This window comes from Anolis sagrei, chromosome 3, assembly GCF_037176765.1.
Source record: "Anolis sagrei isolate rAnoSag1 chromosome 3, rAnoSag1.mat, whole genome shotgun sequence".
In the NCBI taxonomy this organism is placed as follows: Eukaryota; Metazoa; Chordata; class Lepidosauria; order Squamata; family Dactyloidae; genus Anolis; species Anolis sagrei.
In genome coordinates this window covers 40639674-40659579 of record NC_090023.1, presented here as the reverse complement: position 1 = coordinate 40659579, position 19906 = coordinate 40639674, and the positions used below count along the sequence as shown (strand labels likewise).

The 19906-nt window shown below is 40.6% G+C and overlaps 1 protein-coding gene across 2 annotated transcripts in view; it reads left to right on the top strand.

Annotated features, from left to right (window-relative positions):
• The window catches only part of BOC (BOC cell adhesion associated, oncogene regulated), an 85712-nt gene that overhangs the window by 46487 nt on the left and 19319 nt on the right, over positions 1-19906 (top strand). For both annotated transcript variants that reach the window (XM_060770769.2, XM_067466607.1), the window contains exons 5-7: positions 15738-15884; positions 16818-16961; positions 18511-18804. In XM_060770769.2, the coding sequence (XP_060626752.2) occupies positions 15738-15884; positions 16818-16961; positions 18511-18804 (585 nt within the window). The remainder of the gene's footprint in view (positions 1-15737; positions 15885-16817; positions 16962-18510; positions 18805-19906) is intronic.

The following is a 19906-nucleotide window of genomic DNA, read 5'->3' as shown; positions in this document are numbered from 1 at the left end:
GTCTTCTGGGGCCCTTTATTGCCCTTAGGTTTTTGATGTAATGTCGAGATTTGCATGCATAATACATTTCCTTAAGTAAATGCAAACGTAATCCTATGTCTCTGTATTTGTGCAGTTAACAGCAACAAGAATGTAATTTGCTCTGCATTATTCAGGAGGATCCATCATGTGTTTTTAATAATCTGTTAACACAAATATTCTAAAACTGTGTCACTTGCTGGTCGTTAAACATTAGGCCAATGCGGTGCTTGGCGAAAAGTATGCACATAACAAGTTGTCACCAAGAAGTTTTATTATTTATTTATTTGACATATTTGTATCCTGCCCTTCTCACCCTAAAAGGGGACTCAGAGCAGCCTTACAGCAGGCAGTGATTTGATGCCAATGCAATATAAAAATAAACAGATACAATTAAAACCATACAATTAAACATTAATTATTAAAAACATCAATTAAACTCATGTAATCCAGATTGTAGTCCAAGGCCTGTCCTATTGTCAATCCCATTAGTCCGTTATCCTTATTGCACTATATACTGGTTGAATGCTTGGTCCCACAGCCACATCTTAACCTTCTTCCTGAAAGACAGGAGGGAGTGAGATGACTTGATTTCATTGGGGAGGGAGTTCCATAGACAAGGGGCCACCACTGAGAAGGCCCTGTCTCTCTACCCCACCAATCGTACTTGTGAAATTGGTGGGATCAAGAGCAGGACTTCCCCAATGATCTTACCTTCTGAGGTGGGTCATAGCAAGCGATATGTTCAGACAGATAAACTGGGCCAAAACCGTATAGGGCTTTATATGCTACAGCCAGCACTTTAAATTGTGCTCGGTAGCAGACTGGCAGCCAGTGGAGCTGGCATAATAGAGGGCTTGTGTGCTCCCTCTATGCCACTCCAGTGAGCAATCTGGCTGCCACCCATTGAACCATTTGAAGCTTCTGAACAGTCTTCAAAGGCAACCCCACACAGAACATGCTGCAGTAATCTATCCGGGAAGTAATAAGAGCAATGTCTGACTTCCCAAGGTATGGGGGCAACTGACGCACAAGTTTAAAAGTTGGCAGATTGGAGAGGCACTTGACAGAATGATGAGTTTCTGTGAGGTGGAACCATAATCCAGTGGGGTTGCCTATCCTTGCATTGAAAAGGCCCACATCTGGTTACTGGCATCTTAAAGTTGGGCTGGGAATTTTTGAAGTGCTGGAGAGTACTCATTGCTTGCTGTTGTCAGTATGGAGGTAGGTCAGGTTGGGAAAGTACCCTACAAGTTGCATGCAGGACCTCCTTGGCTCCAAAGTCCTTCCATCTCCACATTTGATGGCCAAAACTATCTCCAGACTTTCAGAAATGTCCCAAAACATTTCAATGCCCCTTGTGACCCCAAAGTGCACCCTGGAAATACCAGCCCAGAGCCTACTTTTGACTGCTGCTGAACTGTACTTTTGGTCAATTTTCAGCTGTAACTGTGATGGGAGTAGCTTGCTGTAAAAGTAAAAATTAGCCAAAACCATAGTTGCCCATTTTGAAGTAGATGGATCAGTATTTTGAGTTGGTATAATTCAGCTTCCTATGTTACCTCTTTAGAGGAAAGGCTCTGGAGTCATTTGAGACAAAACAGGAAGGATACTGGGCTCAATGTTTAGCGATTCACATGAATAGCCTCCACGGAAGATGAGTCTAGCCTTCTTCATTTGCAGGGAATGACCAACAGCAAGAAACTTGCTTATCCTGTCCTTCAAGAAATACATTTCTATTAGAAATAAGCTTTCCAGTTTTCAGTTTCTTTAGGGATACAGGTGATATCTGCTACCAACTAGAGAAAAAGGGTCAATTTGTTAATCTATTAGAAGTCTACTGAAGGCCATATAATTGAAATATGGGTATAACATCTTTAAAATAAGTAAGTAAATAAATACTTGTAAATATATTGGCAGGGAAGATAGGTTAGAAAAGCTATCTAAGGTGACTGGACTTTGTCTTAAAACTGCATTTCTGTACAAGATATTTAAGGGATTTAGCTTGGGCATAAGTTTGTTTATTTATTTGTTTACTTCATTTCTACCCTGCCCTTCTCACCCAAGGGTACTTAAGGAGGCTTACATCTCCAAAGTTAACGTTGAAGCTTAGGCCCCTGTAATACTGTCTTTATATCCCCAAAGTGCAGCAAAAAAAAAAAAAAAAAGAAGCCAACGGGATTATGGCCTGCATCAATAGGAGTATAGTGTCTAGATCCAGGGAAGTCATGCTACCCCTCTATTCTACCTTGGTTAGACCACACCTGGAATACTGTATCCAATTTCGGGCACCACAATTGAAGGGAGATGTTGACAAGCTGGAATGTGTCCAGAGGAGGGGGACTAACATGATCAGGGGTCTGGAGAACAAGCCCTATGATGAGCAGCTTAAAGAGCTGGGCATGTTTCGCCTGAAGAAGAGAAGGCTGAGAGGAGACATGATAGCCATGTATAAATATGTGAGAGGAAGTCACAGGGAGGAGGGAGCAAGCTTGTTTTCTGGTGCCCTGGAGATTAGGATGCAGAACAATGGCTTCAAACTACAAGAAAGGAGATTCTATCTGAACATTAGGAAGAACTTCCTGACTGTGAGAGCTGTGAGAGCTGTTCAACTGTGGAACTCACTGCCCCGGAGTGTGGTGGAGGCTCCTTCTTTGGAAGCTTTTAAATAGGCTGGATGGCCATCTGTTGGGGGTGCTTTGAGTGCAATTTTCCTGCTTCTTGGCAGGAGGTTGGACTAGATGGCCCATGAGGTCTCTTCCAACTCTATGATTCTATCCCAGGATCTGATCCCAGATTATCTGTTTATTCCAGATTGTATGGCAGTTGAGACTCATATAATCCAGTTCAAAGCATATAGCCTGGGATCAGATCCTGGGATATGACAGGGTAGAAGGGGCCTTAGTATTCCTTTAGAAGATGGATTTTACTGGGATGGCTCCAATGTGGAAGGAGGAAAGTAGAGGACATACAAAAAGAGAAAGAAATGTGAGCCAAAATCAGTCAAGATGCTTCAATCTAAGAGGAAAGCTACGAAGAGCCTTGGAGGCATTTTATTCAGTATTCTCCCAGCCTTGGGTGATTCCTCATGTCCCCACTCCCTGGCCACACTAGAAATACATTTGGTTCCTGGGAAGCTTGGTTAAAACTGTTGGCTGCTAGGGAATAGATCTGTCTCATCATAAAAACGTTAACTGTTACCAAAGTATACACATCACCTTTCCTCTTACCTAGAGGCACCTTGTCTGAAAGAGATTATCCCTGCCAGTATTTTTGACATCTTGGCAGTTGAATCTTAGCCTTGGGATGTGTCTCTTTGAGTGTGAAGGAACTGATTGGCATGCTTGGGCTGGTTTCTGTTCAGTTTGTATGAGAGCTAGTTGAGACTAGAAGTTAATTCCTTCGGGGACTTTCTAAAAACAGACATAAGGACACATTGGCTGTTAACTTAGTACTTGACAGAGGCAAAGAAGTGTGAAAAAAGGAGAAAGGTTGTATGTATTAGGAAGATCAGAGTTTGGCAAGGTTGTTACTCTGAACTACAGCTCACAGAAATCCCCAGCTGACATGGTCACTGGCCATATTAGCTGAGAGATTCTGGGCACAACAGCCTAAAAAACAAACCTTTGATAAAGTCAGGTGTAACAGCTTTCACGTGTATGTAATTAAAGCCAAATGGAGACTCATGCCATCTTTATAAAGTTGTAGCATTCATAAAGGGAATGTTTCATTGTCTTACCAATATATTTAGTACTGATGGTTACAATGTAAAACTTATGTACAATATATGTTTAAAACTGGGTTAACTGATACAAGAAAAGCTGGTGAAAGAAAGTATGGTAAAACTTTAGTAAATTCAATAGGTATGCAAACAACATAGTTGCCAATATATTTGAAGTAAACCAGTTTTAGTAGAAGCAAGAGCAGCTCTGAAGACAATGAGTTGCTTTAATTCACATCAGAAGAATATAGCTTTGTCTGAGAATATATTTCTCTGGGTCAAATTCAAAAGTGTGTTGAGATGGAATTGTTTTGCAAACAAAATAGTCTGCTTATCCTGAGTTCTGTGAGACACCCACAGCCCCTAAGTTTATTAATAAATATGTAAGATTAAATAACACTTAATCTGCTTTCCCCATCTCTGAGAAATTGAAAATGAAGGTGGAAAAGCATTCCTCAGCTAAACACCTGGGTATCAGATTTGTGCAAAGAGTCATTGGGCAGTGACCCCTACTCAGAGGCACCTTTAGGGACCCGAGGGTATTTGCAGCTGTCTTTTCGACAACAAAAATCCTCATTCTTCATTCTGTTTCTGTCAGGGCCTCTAATCTGATACGTCCCTTGATACAGCTGTTGGCTCCATGTTGAAAAGCCATTTTCCTCCTTTAAAAACATTCAGGGTAGAGTTGCAGTGAGGGGGAGAAGGAAAACAGAAGACTGCTCCTGGGGTTATTATGCCCATGTATATGAGATGATAATGAAACATTTCATGAATAAGTTTGGACAGGAGACACAAGGATAGGAAGTAATTTTTTTTTAAGTATTGCATGTGAATTTGTGTACAGTAGAGCAAAGAAGCACTTGTGAGACAAAATACTTGAGAAAGGTGATGGCACAGGTGTAGGCAGCTGAGAATGGAGGCAAGCTCTGGTTGTGTGTAATCCAAGTGCAAATTCATGTTGCTTTCAGTCTTTGTCCTGGTTTCTGTCAGCCCACATGCATTAGAATCAGTGCTATCACACAGCTACAGCTAGGTCAAACAGCAACAGTAGGAAGTATTGAAATCCTTTTTAAACACTTGTAGACCAGTTTTAGTAGAAGCAAGAGCAGCTCTAAAGACAATGAGTTGCTTTAATTCACATCAGAAGAATATAGCTTTGTCCTTTGAGCTACTTTGGTTCCATTCTGCTGTCACAGTTCCATGTGATGTATAGATAGAATCATAGAATCAAAGAGTTGGAAGAGACCTCATGGGCCATCCAGTCCAACCCCCTGCCAAGAAGCAGGAATATTGCATTCAAATCACCCCTGACAAATGGCCATCCAGCCTCTGCTTAAAAGCTTCCAAAGAAGGAGCCTCCACCACACTCCAGGGCAGATGCATCCTGTGCTAATGTCTCTATTTCAGCTTGTGGGAATTTGCTTCCATCTTGTGTGATGTCTATTGGCAACTTAGTGCCCTTCCACATATTCCTATAGCCCAGAATATCAAGGCAGAAAATCCGACAATATCTGCTTTGAACTGAGTTATCTGAGTCTACACTGCCATATATTTCAGTTCAAAGCAGAAGATGTAGGATTTTATTCAGCTGTGTGAAAGGGGCCCAAGTCTACGTCTAGCAAGCAAAATAAGCTTTACCATTCTGTACCCCTGTAGTTTGGGGATTACAGTTAAATATCTCATATCCTGTTTTGTGTTGAAACAGGTTCTTAACTTACTTTCATTTCCTGCTCTTTTGTGCTGTACCTTTCCACAATAGACCCTTGGTTGAGCTCAGCATGATGTCAGTATATTTGGAGATTTGATCATTTGTTTACATTTATTCTTATTTCCCAGGAGTAGTTTACTCTGTCAAGTACATGTAGTTCTTGTGATTGTGTGCCTTCAAGTGATTTCTGACGTATGCCAACCCTAAAACTGACCCATCACAGGGTTATCTTGGCAAGATTTTTTTCAGAGAGGATTTGCGCATGACCTACTCTGAGGCTGAGATAGTGTGACTTGCCCAAGACCACAAGCTGGGTGTCCATGCCCAAGTAGGGGATTTGAAACCTGTTCTTCAGAGCCATCGTCCAGTGATCAAATCACTTTAAATTTTCTCCTTCCTTCTAATACTTTTTGTTTTAGGTTTGAGTCTCTCATGACTTGGGGGCAATGTTAAAATCATCAGATTTTGGCAATATGGACAGGAACAAACTGTATAAGGAGCCATGGCAGTTTAAAGTAATCTGTTAAGTGGAACTAAAGGGAAATAAACATATGTTTTTCCTTATTTTACATTCTGATTCAGTTTAAGAGTAGCTTTTTTTCCTCTGTTTCAGTCTTTAATTAAAATTTTGTTTCAAGGGACATTGAAGGTAGTAAAGACTTAGATCTATACTTAAAATCCTGCTCATCCACACACAATGAAGGCTCCATGATGTTATCCATGAGCAGATATACTTTATGTATATCTTCTGTGGTCTGTGATGTTTCTATACTATCACATTTCTGTGACATGGGAAGCCACAGTTGGCTCTGAATTCCTGCCATGTGCATGCTTGGTAGACATGTATTAAAATAATCACAATATATTATAAATTAGATATAGTGTAACCACTAAACCTTGACCATGGTCAGTGGCCCTGGTTCTTAGTGTTACATTACCAAGTTAATTTTTAAACAAATCGCTGTCTTCTTGCAAGTTGCATCTGATAAAATAGAAGTGAACGGTGCAATACATTTTTTTTACTTCAGTGTTAAGAACTGCAGTATGTGCAAAGCAGTAGCAACTGGCACCTTTGTCTCAGTGGGACAGAGAATCTGCTCTGGGCTTAAAGCTAAACTTTATAGGAACTTTCCAAGGTGCCAAAGCTGTTTTGGGGATTAACATTTGAATGACAGCCTCAAGAATATTCACTTCTCCACTGACATGATAAGCCACCGGATTCATATAATAGGACTTTTGAGGTAGTTGCAGATTTATGTTTAAGATCAGCACAAGAAAAAGGGCATCCTTGTCTGAAAATAGCTTAATCTGAGCAGTAATTTTATGGGTTTTGGCAAGTCAAATATCTCTGCTTTCAGTGAATAGAAATTATGAAACATACTATATAGATGCCCCTGGTGGCGCAGTGGGTTAAACCACTTAGCTGCTGGACTTCCTGACTGAAAGGCTGGCAGTTTGAATCTGGGGAACAGGGTTCGAATCTGCCAACCTAGCAGTTTGAAAACAGCTCGAGAAGATCAATAGGTACCGCTTCTGTGGGAAGGTAACGGCGCTCCATGCAGTCATACCGGCCACATGACCTTGGAGGTGTCTATGGACAACGCTGCTCTTCGGCTTAGAAATGGAGATTAGCACACCACCCCAGAGTTGGACACAACCATACTTAAAGTCAGGGGAAACCTTAGCTTTACCTTACCATAAAATGAAGCAAATAATATAAAGTGTTTTGCAAGCGAAAGATAGGTTTTTATGTTTTTGCTTGAGATGTTTCCTCAGAAAGATCTCTTGGACTGGATCTAAATTGCCTTACATCCCCCAGGATTTGATCCCAGATTATCTGCTTTGAACTGGATTATATGAGTCTACATTACCAGATAATTTGGGACAAGGAGATAATCTGGGATCCGATCCTGGGATATAGGGCGGTGTAGATCCAACCCCAATCTCTTTGTTGTTTATAGCTGTCTTCAGATTCTCAGTACCGTAGTTTTTTCATGTTTTATTGATGGGACAGCAAAATCTCTTCCCGAGGACCAAACACAAATAACTCTATAGTGCTGTGAGTTTTCCGAGCTGGAAACTCATGACCAAGCCCATTGGAACCCATGACCAAGCCATTTAGTTTGGTTTTTCCCTCACAAATATGCTTTTTGCTTTTTTTGCTTTCATTTACAAACAGATCTGTTAATATATTGTTGAAAGCTTTCATGGACGGAATCATGGGGTTGTTGTAAGTTTTTCGGGCTGTATGGCCATGTTCCAGAAGCATTCTGTCTTGACGTTTCTCCTGCTTCTATGGCAAGCAACCCCAGAGGTTGTGAGATCTGTTAATAACTGAAAATGTTCCATCTGTATGGAAAGTTGTTCCCCAGTGGGTTGGACTGCAGACGTGTTTGGCTGTTCTTTCTCTTTGCTCATTGACTTGAAGGCTTTCTTAAAGCCCTGAATAGATTTGTGTGCATGCACATCTTTTGCCAGCAGTTCTGGAGCCTTTGCTTTGGCTCTGGGATACACATACTGCTGTGATGAATTTGGACCACCAAGATGCACATTAATTTTTCCTGATTCTAGTTTATATTTTGTTGATCAGGGAAATATGTGGCATGAGTAGCCAAGCTTTCTGCTCTTTTTTGGGCTCTGTACCCACCCTGCCTTCATATTTGCCCAGTCTCTTTGTATTTTATGCTATGAAAAGTTGAAATGGGAGAAGAAAATCAGCTTCATTCTCTGCTCAGACACACTTTTTTGCAGCATGAGGAATGGACTGTGTCATAGAAACTTAATTGCAAGTGAACAATTAACCTTTTGCAATGCCTAGCGGAAATATGGTTCCTTCTCCTGGGCTTGCCTGTAAAGGATTAATCAGTTTTCTGAAGTTCCACCCTTTATACCTTCTTTTAACTTTCATTAATTACTTTTTAGTTGGATGATGCCAAGACATTCCTGAAGCATTAAACATGTTTGCTGCAAATCATTTTTATGTCTTTGTTAAGTCTCTCTGCTGTTTCTCCTCTTGAATCCGTGCACGAATGCTGAAATAGTCCCCTGACAGCTAATACGTTTTACATTTGGGGAGGCTTTTTTGCCATGCTGCCAAGGGAGCTGTTTTTTATTTTCAAATGTTTTTGAAGCAATCTTGCTTTAATTAGCCTGTTTGAGAAATTTCATGTCACTTTTCCATGAGCGTGGGTGGGAGAACCTTGGAGCCAGAGCTGTCTTTTTCTCTTGGAGAGCTGGTATAAATCCCAGAGAATGAAAACATATTTTTCCACTCTTCTAGTCTGCCAATAGAGACTTGGCCATAGCTTTAGTACACAGGCGGTTCTAGTTTCTTATGTCTCAGCTGTCTGAATACTTGCATTGATCCAGTCCAACTGTAAATGGTATGCCCTCTTTTGGTGATCAGATCTCAAACTTTCGGAGCCAAAAGTCCAAATGCTGTATGTACTTTAAAAAGGAAAAATGAACTCTTTCAAAAGTCTCCCCTTTTTGTAAGAACTCCTCCTCCTACCCTTCCTTCAGAGTGTAAGATTGAGGTTGAAATTAAGAACCATTGAGAATGATTTTTTCTTAACAAGGTACCTGAGAAAGGTTATCTGCAGTGTAAACAATGCTAAAAGGTGAAAGAACTCCTTACACCAGCTTTTCTCAACCTGGGGGTCGGGACCCGGGGGGGGGGGGGGTTGAAACTACAACTCCCAAAAGTCAAGGGCTATTTACCTCACATTTGGGCATATTGAGTATCAATGCCAAGTTTGATCCAGATCCATCATTGTTTGAGTCCACAGTGCTCTCTGGATGTAGGCAAACTACAACTCCAAAATTCAAGGTCAATGCCCAACAAACCCTTCCAGTATTTTCGGTTGCTCATGGGAGTTCTGTGTGCCAAGTTTGGTTCAATTCCCTTGTTGTTGGAGTTCAGAATGCTCTTTGATTGTAGGTGAACTATAAATCCCAGCAGCTACAACTCCCAAATGGCAAAATCAGTCATCGTCCCCAAACCAACCAGTATTCAAATTTGGGCATATTGGGAATTTGTGCCAAATTTGGTCCAGTGAAGGAAAATGCATCCTGTATATCAGATGTTTACATTATAATTCATAACAGTAGCAAATCTTCAGTTGTAAAATAGCAACAAAAATAATTTTATGGTTGGGGTCACTGTATTAAAGGGTCGCAGCATTAAGAAGACTGAGAGACACTGCCTTAGACTCTGGAGCTGACAGTCTTTAGAACTGCCAATCCTAACAGTTTTGAGTATGTAGCATAGGGAAACACGGCTCTAAATTCCATTGGTTAGTCTTGAGTAGAACAGACTTACTGAATTAACTATTGAACCAATGACTCCCATTAATTAATGATTTTCCTCTACCTGAAATTAACAAATAGAACTCAAGCTGCAGGGTTTTGAGTGAAGGGTTTTGTTTACTGAAGAAGTTCCTCAAATTCATACATTGTTCCTTGAGAACTTCTGGAAGCCCTCAATAGACAATCAGTCATGACTTGCTCCTTGGAAAGCTCAGTATTCTTGCTTATATACATTTTGAAACTGCATTAAACAACCTGTGAACAAGGATAGAAATCCCACATAATCGTAAGAAGTAAATTAAGATATCTCAGATTTCCTCCAAAAACAACAAACAGAAGCTGTGAGAAAGTATTGCTTTCTCTGTTGTTCCCATCTCCTTCATCATATTGAGATGGTGGGCCAGGAAATATTATGTTATCCTCATAAATACACCATGGCTCAATAAGGTTCCACTGCCAAGAGGTATTCAGTTTACCCTGGTCTTGGTTGATATACAGAAACGGCACCACAAAGAACTACGAGGATCAGATGTGCATCTTGCACAGCTGCTTTATTATATATGCCATTGCGGTCTTCAAAGCCCTTTGAAGAAAGAATGTAAGAAGCAAAGTCTGTCAAATGTTATAGTTATTTGATTTATTGCAGCACATTTGACCGTCTACAAATACAACAGCTCTTCCAAACTTGGATCTCTCATTAAGATACATAGAATGCTATTTGAACTGTTGTTTGTAAACTGCCTTGAGTCACCTTCGGATTTGAGAAAGGCGGGATAGAAATATTGGAAATAAATAAATAATATATTGTCGAAGGCTTTCATGGCTGGAATCACTAGGTTCTTGTGGGTTTTTTCGGGCTATAGAGCCATGTTCTAGAGGCATTTCTCCTGACGTTTCGCCTGCATCTATGGCAAGCATCCTCAGCATACCCCTAAGGATGCTTGCCATAGATGCAGACGAAACGTCAGGAGAAATGCCTCTAGAACATGGCTCTATAGCCCGAAAAAACCCACAAGAACCTAAATAAATAATAAATAAACTATTTTGAGTTTTAAAAATTCCCTAGAGAAAGATAAGCAAAATGCACTTAATTAAAAAAAAATAATGGGCTTGCCCTGTTTTATTCTTCTAGGAAGATTTACAGGTGTATATTGTGGCGTAATGTAAAATAAACCACGTGTAGTTCATGTTTGATCAGCCAGAGAAAGAAAACATGCCACAGAGGTGAACAGTAAAGAACAAGTAGTTTACTCTTCTTAGTTCAGAACAACATATGTACAAAGTGATCAGTTGCACCAACCCACATAATGTCCTTTTATGAGGATTTAAAATAGTCTTTCCTTGCCCATGCAGATAAATTCTTTCAGCAGTTCGTGAAGCAAGAGTACACCCCAAACTCTGTCTCTCTCTGCTTCTCTCTTCTTTTTCTCTCCACACCTGCATAGCCTGAACAAAGATATAACAGTACCCAAAAGTCCCAGGCTCAGCCAGCTTCCCGGGCATTGCCCGACCAATCAGCTTTATACATCTTACTTTTCAGTTGATGCACACACACTCACTGATTCCTTGCATGCTCCAACATATATGACCAAAATGTAGCTCTACAGCTCTTTGCTTTAAAATTGCACTGAAAAGCATGATGACTGTAGTGCTGTCAAAATACAAGTTAGAGGCACTCAAGAAAATTGTTTGTAAAATAATAATAATAATAACAACAATAATGGTGTTGTATTTATTATACTTGAGTATTTTTGGCTCTTTTGGCTCAAGGCAGCTGCTTTTGTCTTGAGGTAGGGCACAACATAGCATTGCAGACTGAAGGCTCGTGAGTACTGTATTTGCATTGTGAGCAAGCGCTGGCACTAGATAATTGTGAAATGGCTGTATAGCAGCAACAATGCTATATAGAGTAGTACATTTACCTTGATCATGGGGTGGCACTCACTTCTGTTTAGTGCCTGTTTGATTCTTCCAGTTCAGTTGCTATTGCAGGTAGCTGTGAAAGAGAAGGCTGTTTTGAGAGAACATCTTTTGTAGTTACCATCTTGGCCTCTTTACTCTTGTACGTGTTAGAATCAGAGGTACAAGGAAAACAGGAGGGAAAGGAAGAAGGCTAATTTATGTTGAAGGATGGGTTGTGATGACAGCTTATGCAAACTTTCGCTCTTAGCAGTGTTCTCAGATTACTGACAAGCAGTCATCTGAAGGCAGGTGTTACATCAAACATCTTCTTGACTCAAATTTGATATATCCTTCTTGATTTGATATACTAATTCCCATTTTAAAGAACTTCTGCTTTGTTGTTTTGCTTCTAAGAACACTCTTATGATCTCTGGGAGTAGTGTAAAAAACTGTTTCAGTACAGAAAGAGCATTAGTGGAAGAAATTTTTAAAATTACTATCTGGTGTAAATTTTAGAAATGGAGTTACTTGCAAATCAAACAAATGTGTGCTTTTCCCTATGTGTTTGTAACATAGTTTTAGCGACCAAATGTTAAGACAACTGTTGTCAATAACTGTAGTCTGATTGCCAAATCAATAAATACTTAATGCCGAAGAAAACTCATGAAATTCATAAACTCATGATAAGTTGGCAAGTGACTTGAAGGTGCTCACACCCACAAAGAGAGAGAGAGAGAGAGAGAGAGTATATAAATGGCTGATGTTCATATACCTTAAGCTCCCGAACCACTGGATCAGGTAGCATTTACAATCATAGTGTGATTACTTAATTATGAGGTCAAAACCACAAGATTGCATGTGATTACTTGGAAATACATTCAGTTGAAAGCAGTGGGATGTAGTTCCAAGTAATAGTGGTTAGGATTACGATTCAGAATTGAAACTTTTAGAATTGTTGTAGACTGTTGCCATGCTTGTGTTTTTTTTTCAACATCAGATCAAGACTTTTTTTTCTTAATTTGCCTAGATATTTTAATTTAGCTGTATAATTTTTGCATTGTGAGCAAGCGCTGGCACTAGATAATTGGAGTGAATTCTGAATTACGGACTGAAACCTTGTCATGGAGGGAATCGGAAAGGCACGATCTTTAGCCAAAAAGAAAGATAAGCCTTCAAGCAGTCAAGAGAAGCAAAACTGAAAGATGACAGACATAGAACCAGAACCCCAAATGTTCGATTACTTGTGCGCAGAAATAAGGAAAATTGCCCAGTGCAAAGAAATATAAGTCAACGACACAAAAAGGAAGAAAAGACCCTTTCAGTAAGAGCTGAGGAATCAAAAAGAAGTTTAAATCAAGAGAGGAGATGCTTTGCAACCAGCAAAGGAAAACATTACATTACTAAGTAGAAATGAAACAGTGGTGGTAACAACATACAGAAGAACTATATAAAAGAGAGGAAAGGGTGATAGATGGACATGAGGAACAAGTATTTGAAGAGGAACCTCCAGTTTTTTAAAAAAGAAGTAGCAGCTGCATTGAGGGCAGTTAAGTGAACTAAATCACCAGGAACAAATGACATATTAATAGGGCTGCTTCTGTTCACAGAGATAGAATACACAACATTCTAACAGAAATCTGTCAACAAATTTGGAAAACAAAACAATGGTCTATAGATTGGGAACACTTAAAATAGTGTGCATTCCAATCCCCAAAAAAGGAACACCAGACACTGAGTAATCACATGACAATTACTTTACTTCCTATACAAAGTCATGTCAAAATTTTACAACAAAGGCTTTTATCATATGGCTAAACTGGATTGAAGAAACAAGAGACAGTAGAGATCCTATTGAAAACATATGCTGAATTATGGAGCATACCAAAGAATTTCTAAAGAAAATCTGTCTATAAACTATAAAAACCTTTGACTGTATATAGATCATGAATAACTATGACTTTTAAAGATATGGATGTGTCATAGCACTTGCTGATCTTGAATTGTAATTTGTACTCATAACAGAACAAGAAACTGAATGGTTTCCAATTGGCAAGGTGGTCACTCAAGGCTCTGTTTATCATACTCTGTTATACTAAAAGAGTTGAACAGAAACTCTCCGAAGCTTGAGGTGCTCTTACTGCCTATTACAGGGAAAACCAGCTGATTCCTAATCCACCTAAAACACAGATGTGTGCTTTTCATCTTAAGAACAAACAAGTATCTTGAGCTCTGAGGATTAACTGGGAAGGAATCCCACTGGTGCATTGCAGCACACCAAAATACCTGGGAGTTACCCTGGGCCATGCTCTGACCTACAAGAAGCACTGCTTGAATATCAAGCAAAAAGTGGGTCCCAGAAACAATATCAAATGAAAGCTAACTGGCACAACCTGGGTATCACAACCAGATACAGTAATGGCATCTGCCCTTGCGCTTTGCTACTCCGCATGCCCAGTGTGGAACACATCTCACCACATTAAAACAGTGGATGTGGCTCTCAATGAGACATGCCGCGTTATCACAGGATTTCTATGCCCTACTCCACTGGAGAAATTATACTGTTTTGCTGGTATTGCATCACCTGACATCCACCAGGAAGTAGCAACCAATAATGAAAAGACCAAGGCAGTGACATCTCCTCCCCATCCCCTGTTGGGATATCAGCCAGAATGCCAATTCCTTAAATCAAGAAATAGTTTTCTAAGATCTACAGAGATACTCACAGGAACACCTCAGCAAGAAAGAGTCAAAAAGTGGCAGATTAAAACCTGGAACCTCAAGCCATGGCTGATACCGAATGAGAGACTCCCTCCTGGATGGGCACACAAAAGACTGGGCGACTTGGAAGGTACTAAACAGACTACGCTCTTGCTCCACGAGATGCAAAGCCAACCTTAAGAAATGGGGCCACAGAGTGGAGTCCATGATATGCGAGTGTGGAGAAGAGCAAATCACAGAGTACCTATTACAATACAGTCTGAGCCCTGCCACATGCACACTGGAGGACTTTTTTATAGCAACACCAGAGGCACTCCGAGTGGCCAGCTACTAGTCAAAGGACATTTAATAGAATGCCAAGTTTTTAAACTTAGTGGGTTTTTTATAAAATACATTACAACTGTGCCCTTGGTCAGCTTCTGATAGGATAAATAAATACTAAAATGGCATTGAATACAGACTATTTTTTAAAGTGCTGAGGGCAGAAATTCCTTGTGGCCAACAATGTAGCTTATCTTGCAAAGTGTTGTATTCAGCTCTGCTCAGCCAATTTGAAATTATTTTGCTGTATACCATATACTTTTAGAAATTCTTCTAATCCTAAAGGAGGGAAACAAATTGCAGACTGTCCCCAAGATATTTACTCTTCCTTTTTCCTTTGTTTTATCGGTTTTATGAAGAAATTAGATAGCAAAAAGAACAATTGAACATCAAAAGGGAAATAAACTGAGTAGTAAAACATTTAACTGGGCTATGCAATCACTTTCCATTAAAAACAGATTTCGAGCTCAGAGAGAAGAAACACTCTAAATTTTTGTCTAAAGCTAGTACTTTTGCCTAGTGCTTCTAGGCAAAGTAACAATAGGTGAAGGTGAAGGTTTTCCCCTGACATTAAGTTCAGTTGTGTCCGACTCTGGGGGTTGGTGCTCATCTTCATTTCTAAGCCGTTGTCCGTAGACACCTCCGAGGTCATGTGGACAGCAGGACTTCATGGAGCGCCATTACAAGTAACAATAGGACCATGCTATCAAAACATTCCATAATTTTGGTGGTACAAGGCTATAGTCTCACGCTGAAACCTACAGCAGAAGTAATTGTTTGCTTCCTAACCGATAAGATGATTGAGGCCATTTGTTGGGTGGATGATATATAGACAGCTTAACTTGTCCTGTATTCATTCATTATTTTAAAAAATGCTGCATCCTTGCTATCTTTCCCCCAGAAGGACACTCTTCTGGTTTTGGAACTTGACTGAAGAAATTTTAAAATGAATATTTAGTGATGAAAAGCTATCAATGCTACACGCTGACCTTTATGCAAAGGCTTTAATTCTAACAGAGGCTCCTGCCACCCTCTTAACAGATCTCAAAGACTTCAAATACGATGGCCAACATGTGATAGAAGTTGATGAAGGAAATACAGCAGTTATTGCATGCGACCTTCCTGAAAGCCACCCAAAAGCCCAAGTCCGCTACAGTGTGAAACAAGAATGGCTGGAATCCTCCAGAGGTAAGCTGTGACTGACTAGGAGCCTCATCACACTAGAGAATTAAACCACTTTAAATCCTGTTGCTGCCTCTTGCAGAATTCTGTGGTTTGTAGTTTAGGGAGGAGCCTTTATCAGCCTCACTAAACGACAAAGTCCAGAATTCTGCAGGAGGCAGAAACCAGATTTTAAGTGGATCCATTCTCTAGTGTGATGAAGTGGTAGGAAAGAAGAAGAAACTGGACTGGTTGTCTGTTTTTTATTTCACTCTTCTTATTAATATTGATGCCTCTCTATGTCTTCTGGCTGATGTTGCAATCATTACTCTGAGTTCTGGGATTCTGTGGCTATTGTGAATAGCACATTTTAATTTGTTGTTTTCCACCTTGCTTGAGAGGAAGAGGTGGATGAGAAGTAATAATAACAGTGATGACTACTATTACTACTGCTATTTGGAATCACACCTTTACCAGAAGTACAGCTGATTTTCTTATTTAATTCGATCCTCCTTTTAAAATTCTATTTGTTTTACTTCCTGCCATTCTAGGTAGAGATATTTCATTATTATTATTATTATTACTGTAAGGAGTCCTTGGTGGTTAAGCCCTTGTGCCAACAGGACTGAAGACTGACAGGACAGAGTTTCGAATCCGGGGAGAGCGCGCATGAGCTCCCTCAGTCAGCTCTAGCTCCCCATGCGGGGATATGAGAGAAGCCTCCCACAAGGATGGTAAAACACCAAAGCATCTGGGTGTCCCCCGGGCAATGTCCTTGCAGACAGCCAATTTTCTCACACTAGAAGCGACTTGCAGTTTCTCAAGTCACTCCTTACGCATATATTACTGTATAAAGTTCATCTGGTGCCTGCGATGTGCTAGACACTGAACAACAGATTCATTCATTGAAAAAGTAAATAAATACAAAGTTCTGAGTCTTTTCTTCTTTTATGTTACCAGACAACTACTTAATCATGCCATCAGGAAATCTCCAGATAGTAAATGCAAGCCAGGATGATGAAGGAACATACAAATGTGCCGCTTACAATCCTGTCACACAGGAAGTAAAAACATCTGTATCGAGTGAGAGACTCCGTGTGCGGCGTAAGTAATCTCTCTTGAGTATTTCAGTTCAAAGTTTGCAGGTGTTTGTTTTGAATATGTCACTGACCATATTCAGTGTAAGAAGACTTTAGTGTCCTATGGAAAACTTCCATGTGTGAGATCTTGTTTCACATAGTTTATATTCAATAGTGTTAAAAGTCAAAACTATCCATTTCTAAAGAAAATGATTTACTTGTGTCTTTAAATATATGTATTTGATTTGTATTTCACTTTTCTTCCAAAACTGGCAAATGAGATGATTGGCAAGTTTTAAGACCCATCGCAAACTAGGCTCCTGCGGGAGCAAACCTTGCCAGCACGTCCCTGACGTCACGAGACTCCGCCTCTCGCCCCGCCCCTTTCTCCGTGCCAGCGTGGTTTTTCCTTTGCTAGGGCAGCATTGCCAGCGTACTCTCTCAGTTGGCAGAATTCAACTGAGAGAGAACGCTGGCAATGCTGCCCTAGCAAAGGAAAAACCAGTGGTTTTCTTCTCTAGCACGGAGAAAGAGGTGGAGAAAGGGGCGGAGAGAGAGGTGCAGTCTCATGACGTCAAGGACGTGCTCGCAAGGTTTGCTCCCGCAGGAGCCTAGTTTGCGGCGGCTCTAAGAGGTACAGATAATACTGTTAAATATGTTGTCGAAGGCTTTCATGGCCAGAATCACTGAGTTGCTGTGAGTTTTCTAGGTTGTATGGCCATGTTCCAGAAGCATTTTCTCCTGATGTTTCACCCACATCTATGGCAGGCATCCTCAGAGGTTGTGAAATCTGTTGGAAACTAGGCAAGTGAGGTTTATATATCTGTGTAATGTCCCAGGTGGGAGAAAGAACTCTTGTTTGTTTGAAACAAGTGTGAATGCTGCAATTGATCACCTTGATTAGCATTGAATAGCCTTGCAGCTTCAAGGCTTGGTTGCTTCCTGCCTGGGGGAATCCTTTGTTGAGAGGTGATTAGCTGTCCCTAATTGTTTCTTGTCTGGAATTCCCCTGTTTTGGAGTGTTGTTCTTTCTTTATAAAGGATTCCCCCAGGCAGGAAGCAGCCAAGTTGCAAGGCTATTCAGTGCTAATCAAGGTGATCAATTGGAACACACTTGCCTCCAACAGACAAGAGTTCTTTCTCCCACCATGGACATTCCACAGATATATATAGAGAGAGGGGGGGGGAGCCTAGTTTCCAACAAACCTCACAACCTCTGAGAATGCCTGCCATAGATGCAGGCAGATGTCAGGAGAGAATGCTTCTGAAACATAGACATACAGCCTGGAAAACTCACAGCAACCCAACAATGTAAAACATTGTAACATTGAGCTGCACTTAAATTACAGTATTGGAACAAGGTGGAATTAAAAGCAATTTAAATGCTCTTAGATAAAAAAAGATAAACATGTTTCTGAAAATACCCTTCTGTAGCCAATTGCTAAATGCATTTTTGGATATAAAGATGTTGCTTCTTGGCAGAAGTGACTTTCTCCTGTATGTATGGATTTTGTCCTGTCGGGTCTTTTACTTCTCTCTCTCTCTCTCTCTCTCTCTCTCTCTCTCATTGCTAGGCTCAACTGCTGAGGCCGCACGCATAATTTATCCCCCAGAAGCACAGACCATCATTGTCACCAAGGGCCAAAACCTCATTCTTGAATGTGTGGCTAGTGGGATTCCTCCTCCACGAGTCACATGGGCCAAGGATGGTTCTGGTGTCTCTGGCTACAACAAGACTCGGTTCCTTCTCAGCAATCTTCTGATTGATACCATCAGTGAGGAAGATTCAGGGACCTACAGCTGTATGGCTGACAACGGAATGGGTGAGGCTGCAGCAGCCGTCATGCTTTACAACGTTCAAGTGTTTGGTGAGTACCTCTACAGGCTTGTTCTTCTTCTTTTCTCTTAGATAAAGCAGCCAGAAGCATGGCCTACAGGTGACCTTGTGTGTACACACAGAAGTGATGGGATTGCAATATATTTAGCTCCTCTTGTAAGGGTGTGGTTAAAGCTACTTGGTTTTTGGCTTTAGCATTCGACCACTGGGATAGCATTTACATCTAAGTAAACTATCATAGGGTTGAAATATAACTTGCTTTCTCCCCTGCATGTGAGCAAATGTGCCACAGCACAGAGGTTGGAAACCACTACCCTTTTTAAGGATATTCTGCCACAATTCTATTCAAATGTGTATGTCAAACATTGGATAAATTTGGGAAGCAGCAAGATAGCACAAATAGCCTACCTGGCTTTCCACATAATGGCCAGAGATTTAAAACAGAGTTCTTTTTTGGGAAATGATAATTCTAGAGGCACATATAAATCAAGTAATTGTAAGAAAGCTTATTCTCATCCAATCTACATAAAACATCCAAGTAATTATACATTAAGCGTGTATTAAGCTAGATGGAATATGCTATGAAGAACGGACACAGATTCTTACTTTTCTGGTTTGGCTATTGGCTCTTTCATTCAGATGTGCAAAATTGCATCAAATGATGTGTCAATTTAAGATAAGTAAAGGTAAAGGTTTTCCCCTGACATTAAGTCTAGTCGTGTCTGACTCTGGGGAGTGGTGCTCATCTCCATTCCTAAGCTGAAGAGCCGACGTTGTCCGTAGACACCTCCAAGGTCATGTGGCTGGCATGACTGCATGGAGTGCTGTTATCTTCTCTCCGAAGGGGTACCTATTGATCTACTCACATTTGCATGTTTTCGAACTGCCTAGGTTGGCAGAAGCTGGGGCTAACAGCGGGAGCTCCCCCCACTCCCCAGATTTAAACCGCCAACATTTCTGACAGCAAGTTTAGCAGCTCAGCAGTTTAACCTGTTGCGCCACCAGGAGGTCCAATTTAAGATAGTTAGGCAAAAAAAAAAAGGCTTCATGGATATACCGGTAGTTCCACTTAATGCAGGAAGTATTATAGTACAACCAAGGAACCATTGCAAAGGTGGAGACTGGGCTGTGAC